We start from the raw sequence: 5,000 nt of genomic DNA on the forward strand, positions 1-5,000 counted from the left end.
ATATGTGTGTGTGTCTCTGTGTGTGTCTGTGTATATGTGTGTGTGTGTTTGTGTATGTGTGACTGTGTGTGTGTCTGTGTGTGTCTGTCTGTGTATGTGTGTGTGTGTGTGTCTGTCTGTGTGTGTGTCTGTCTGTCTGTCTCTGTGTGTGTGTGTGTCTGTCTGTGTGTGTGTGTCTCTGTGTGTGTGTGTGTGTCTGTCTGTGTGTGTGTCTGTCTGTGTGTGTGTGTGTCTGTGTGTGTGTGTGTGTGTGTGTGTGTTGACCTCTGAGTACAGAAAGAACCAGTCTCTTAAAAAATGTTTCATTTATCTTTTTATCAGAACATTTCACACTTTAACAAACACAAAATCTTCCGTTAAATGTTTTCAGACATTTAACAGAAGCTGGAAATCAGTGAAATATTCCTTTTACATGTTTCAGTGTTTTAAATGTACACATCTTTTACTTAAACAATGGTTTTGTTTTCATTATTTTAACATTACCTTTAGTAGCCCCGAAATCCTCATCACCAAACCCACCAGACTCCATGTAAATAATCAGGACTTTTATCATCGTAAGTCACACTTCATTCAAAGAGGACAGAAACTAAATAAAACCACCAAAAGCCGTCTTGGTTCATCTTTCCACTGTTCCAACAATCACCACTCTGGTTTGGTTGAAATAAACCCTTAATTCACCCATTTACATGTGGAGATATGCTGGCTCTATACACGCTAAAAGTCCTGATTATTTACATGGAGTCTGGTGGAGATATGCTGGCTCTATACACGCTAAAAGTCCTGATTATTTACATGGAGTCTGGTGGAGATATGCTGACTCTATACATGCTAAAAGTCCTGATTATTTACATGGAGTCTGGTGGAGATATGCTGGCTCTATACATGCTAAAAGTCCTGATTATTTACATGGAGTCTGGTGTAGTTTGGTGATGGTGATTTCGGGGCTGTTTCATGTTAAACTAAAAGGATCTTCCTCTTTAACTAAAAGGTCTATCTCTGTAGGGATCCATCCCATAATGTTGTCAGACACTTAGAATAATAATCTGAGTCTGTCAGCAGCAACATCAGAACTTTTAGTGACTCTAACTGCTGCTGAACATTAGTCCTGTAGGGTAACATTACAGCTTGTTACTAACTGCTGCTGAACATTAGTCCTGTAGGGTAACATTACAGCTTGTTACTAACTGCTGCTGAACATTAGTCCTGTAGGGTAACATTACAGCTTGGTTCTGGTTTAATACTGGACCAGTTTCAGAGATTGTTGTTCTCATCAGACACTCAGACACACAAACATGGAGACAGAGAGTCCATTAGTCTGAGCCCGGCGTGTTGAGCTGCGTTGTGTAGTTTCCGTAGATTACGGGGACAACTAGTTTTGTCTTCAGCTTTGGTCCATCCGGTCCTCTCAAATAAAGCGTCAAAAACCTCGAAAAAAAACCCCAAATGTCAGTCACTCAGACACAAAAACATGGGAACATATACGAAAAAACCCCAAAGTTAGGCTTACCCCTCCTGTTGTCTTTGGGTCCAATCTGACCCATTTTCAAAGTTTCTATATCAGAACATTTGGGTTTCTTTCAACCACATTTTTAAACAAAATAACGTGGATGGTTCCTACGACGCTCTTCACACGTTTTCAATTTCATAGCATTTGAAAAAAAGATTTTTTAATAAAAGATGGACAAAAATGTCACGAAAAGCTTAAAAAATGTCGGGAAAAAAACCACCCCAAAACGTCAAAAGCTGCAGAAAATAACGGTGAAAACGTGTCGAAAGATACGTCCAAAATGTTGTGTACATTTTGACCCAGAAAAACTAGAAGTTGCAGGTCGATGGGGACACGAGACATCTTCGTCTGGCGCTCTAGAGTTCCTCTTCCTCTCCGTCTCCCTCGGCGCCATCGCTCCGGCTCTTCACCGTGATCTTCCACTCGTCGCCCACCTCCTCTCCGATCACTATCCTCGTCTCCCGTCTCTCCTTGCTGCCTTCCTTCCTGTCCTCCTCTGTCTCCTTTCCTTCCTCCTCGCTGTCTTCCTCGAGTGTCTTAATGTCCTCTTTTGTCTCCTTCTCGTCTTCCAAAACTTCGTTAGAGTCCTCTTTCTCCGGCTGAGTCTCCTCCTTTGTTTCCTTCCTGTCCTCCTCTGTCTCCTTGCTCCTTTCCTTCCTGTCCTCCTCTGTCTCCTTGCTCCTTTCCTTCCTGTCCTCTGTCTCCTTGCTCCTGTCGTTCCTGTCCTCCTCTGTCTCCTTGCTCCTTTCCTTCCTGTCCTCCTCTGTCTCCTTCCTGTCCTCCTCTGTCTCCTTCCTGTCCTCCTCTGTCTCCTTGCTGTCTTCCTTCCTGTCCTCCTCTGTCTCCTTGCTGTCTTCCTTCCTGTCCTCCTCTGTCTCCTTGCTGTCTTCCTTCCTGTCCTCCTCTTTCTCCTTGCTGTCTTCCGTCCTGTCCTCCTCTGTCTCCTTCCTGTCTTCCGTCCTGTCCTCCTCTGTCTCCTTGATGTCTTCCACACTTTGGATTGTGTCCTTTCCCTCTCCTGTTGTTGTGGTTTCCTAATAGAATAGAACAACATGACATCATGACTTCACGTAAACATACACGCCACTTTCCTAAAGCCAAGTGGCGTGTTACCTGGACGCACTTAGAGCTGTCAACGTGTCTGTCTACGCTGTATACAGCGGACGTAAACATACACGTGTCGTGCTATCGCGAGAACGTGCCGTGCTATAAGTCACGTCATGTAACTCCATGGAGGCCAAACGGCGTTGATAACCACGCTACAAAGCCAGTATGCGTCTTGATAACACGCCAATAATGGCGTACGGATGGGCGTGTCATACATACGCCACTTCATGACATCAGTCTGGAATACAATAGGTCGTTATTATATTATTATAGGTCGTTATTGTCATTGTCACAGGTACAACGGAAATGTAAAGTGGTCTCCAGTAGGGTGGGGTACCGAAACCTACGCAACCCGACTGCCAGTGCGAGACCCTCAGGCAGGTGGTGCTCGCGGGCTGGATTAGTTATTTAGGGTTGGGTTTGAACTACTGTCGGTTCAGGCCCAGCTGGGAGTACACCTCATCCCTCCGTCTTCGCCTTGAGGTTTTTAACCAATAGCAAAGCCCGTTAGAGGGCGGAGCATATACAAAATAGTCACTTAAAATGTATATAAATAATAATAAATAGCAGCCGTTTCCCCTGCTGCCATGAGAACGTTATGAAGGGACGTTATGAAGGGACGTTATTACGCGACGTGAACGTCATCTAAAAGCTGTAAACCCCGCGATGACGCCACGATGAAACCAGTTTTTGTAAGTTCCCGCAATTTCATCGCATAAATATCCCGCATATTCCAGCACATTTTTTAAGAAAACGTGACTCATAATTAAGGATTTTAGCCCAAAACAATCACAAAAAAACTCCTCATGTTTCAGGAAGGACTGGTCTACAGACATGCATACTTTCTTTGATATATTCCCATCAGCTTCCCTACCTCCTCCGTCTCCTCGCCGTCTTTCATTGTGTCCGACCGAGCCACCTCCGTTGTTCCCTTCCCTTCCTCTTCCTCCTCCTCTCCTCCTCCTCCTCCTTCCTCCTCGGTTTCCTCTTCGTCTTCCAGCTCCAGGAGTTCTGGAGACTCGGCGTTGGAAGCATCGGCGCCGAGCAGCGTCTCCGTCAGAGTCTTGATGAGAGCCGATTGGATCTCTTCTGCCTGCTGACTCGTCTCCTCTTCCTCGCCGTCCCGCCTCGACAGAACCCCCGTTAGACGGAACGACGTCTTCCAAACCTGCGGCAGTTTCTCCAGCTGGGTCAGCGCCTCGACCGTCCAATCAACGAGCAGCTGCGCTACGTTGGCTTGCAGCTGTGGCGGCGAGGTTTCCTCCAACTCTGCCGGGCTTCCGGCGCTAAACGCTGCCCAGCGTGCCAGCAGAAAGCGCTGCAGAACGGGCTTCACGCAGATCTCTATAGGCTGCAAGCGGAAGGCGCAGCCGGCGGGGATCACGGCGGGCAGCGTGCTTGCGGCGCTGACCGCCGTGAGGAACGGGTCGCCCATGTGCTCGCGGTGGCGGTCCAACACCAGCAGAGATTTCTGGTGCTGAGACGCAGCGTTAACATGGCGCAGCCAGACTCTGTTGGTCCACAGATCCAACGCTTCCTCCGCTAGCAGACTCTCGGCGCCGCCTTCCAGCACGATGAACTCTGGCAGCGGCGCTCTCTTTGCCAGCTGCCGGCTCGCCAGAACCAGCGCCGGCAACATGGAGCCATCGGCGAGCGCGGCGAGGTACACGGTGACCAGGGGGACAGAGCCCGTGAGCTCCAGTGCGTCTCGGCGCCGAGACTTGTCCTGAACCAGGCGCAGATCCACGAAGACACACAGCTCGTCCACAGCGGCCACGGCGCTCTCCGGCAGCTCGTGCGTCCGCGCGATCTTCTGTGTGAACTCCCGGAAGGACTGGATCTTGGCGTGCAGGGAGAGCGGTAGCGTGCGGGCGAGCGTGGGGGCCCGGCCGACGCTGCGCACGCCGAGCCTCTGCCGCAGCAGGAAGCCCACCGCCCAATCGTAGGAGATGCGGAAGGCATCGCCAAAGGCGCCCTTTTTCTTCAGCGCCGAGGCTTTGTGGAACAGGTTGCTCTCTGTGATGGGGAGCTGCTGCTCGCGCATCGACAGAACCCACGCCAACATACGGTCCGAGCCGTTGCCCTCGCCGCCCTCCGCTGTCTTCTCCAGATCACTTCGCTTCAGGCGCTTCCTGGCGTCCTGTATGGAAAACAAACACTTTAGATTGTAGCTCATGAAGATCAACATGTCATACTATAAAGGATCATATTTTCAGGAACTGAGGTTTTTCCCGACAAAAACTATTTGTATAGAAAAGTAGAACTTTCTCACTTGCTCAAACGGACAAGTGAGAAAGTTCCTTAAAGTGCTCAGGACACGCCCTCATACTCTGCTTCTGACTGGCTAGTAGTCCTTACCTAGGTACTGTCAGGACACGCCCTCATA

The 5,000-nt window shown here is 49.0% G+C and overlaps 1 protein-coding gene across 1 annotated transcript in view; it reads right to left on the minus strand.

Moving 5' to 3' along the window:
* Positions 1-290: 290 nt before the first annotated feature.
* Positions 291-5,000, minus strand: part of pogzb (pogo transposable element derived with ZNF domain b) — a 22,957-nt gene continuing 18,247 nt past the window's right edge. Inside the window, exons 18-19 of the mRNA XM_078245099.1 lie at positions 3,489-4,754; positions 291-2,541 (exon numbers count right to left, since the gene is read on the minus strand). Of these exons, the coding sequence (XP_078101225.1) occupies positions 1,864-2,541; positions 3,489-4,754 (1,944 nt within the window). The 3' untranslated portion in view covers positions 291-1,863. The remainder of the gene's footprint in view (positions 2,542-3,488; positions 4,755-5,000) is intronic.

This window comes from Sander vitreus, unplaced genomic scaffold, assembly GCF_031162955.1.
Source record: "Sander vitreus isolate 19-12246 unplaced genomic scaffold, sanVit1 ctg377_0, whole genome shotgun sequence".
In the NCBI taxonomy this organism is placed as follows: domain Eukaryota; kingdom Metazoa; phylum Chordata; class Actinopteri; order Perciformes; family Percidae; genus Sander; species Sander vitreus.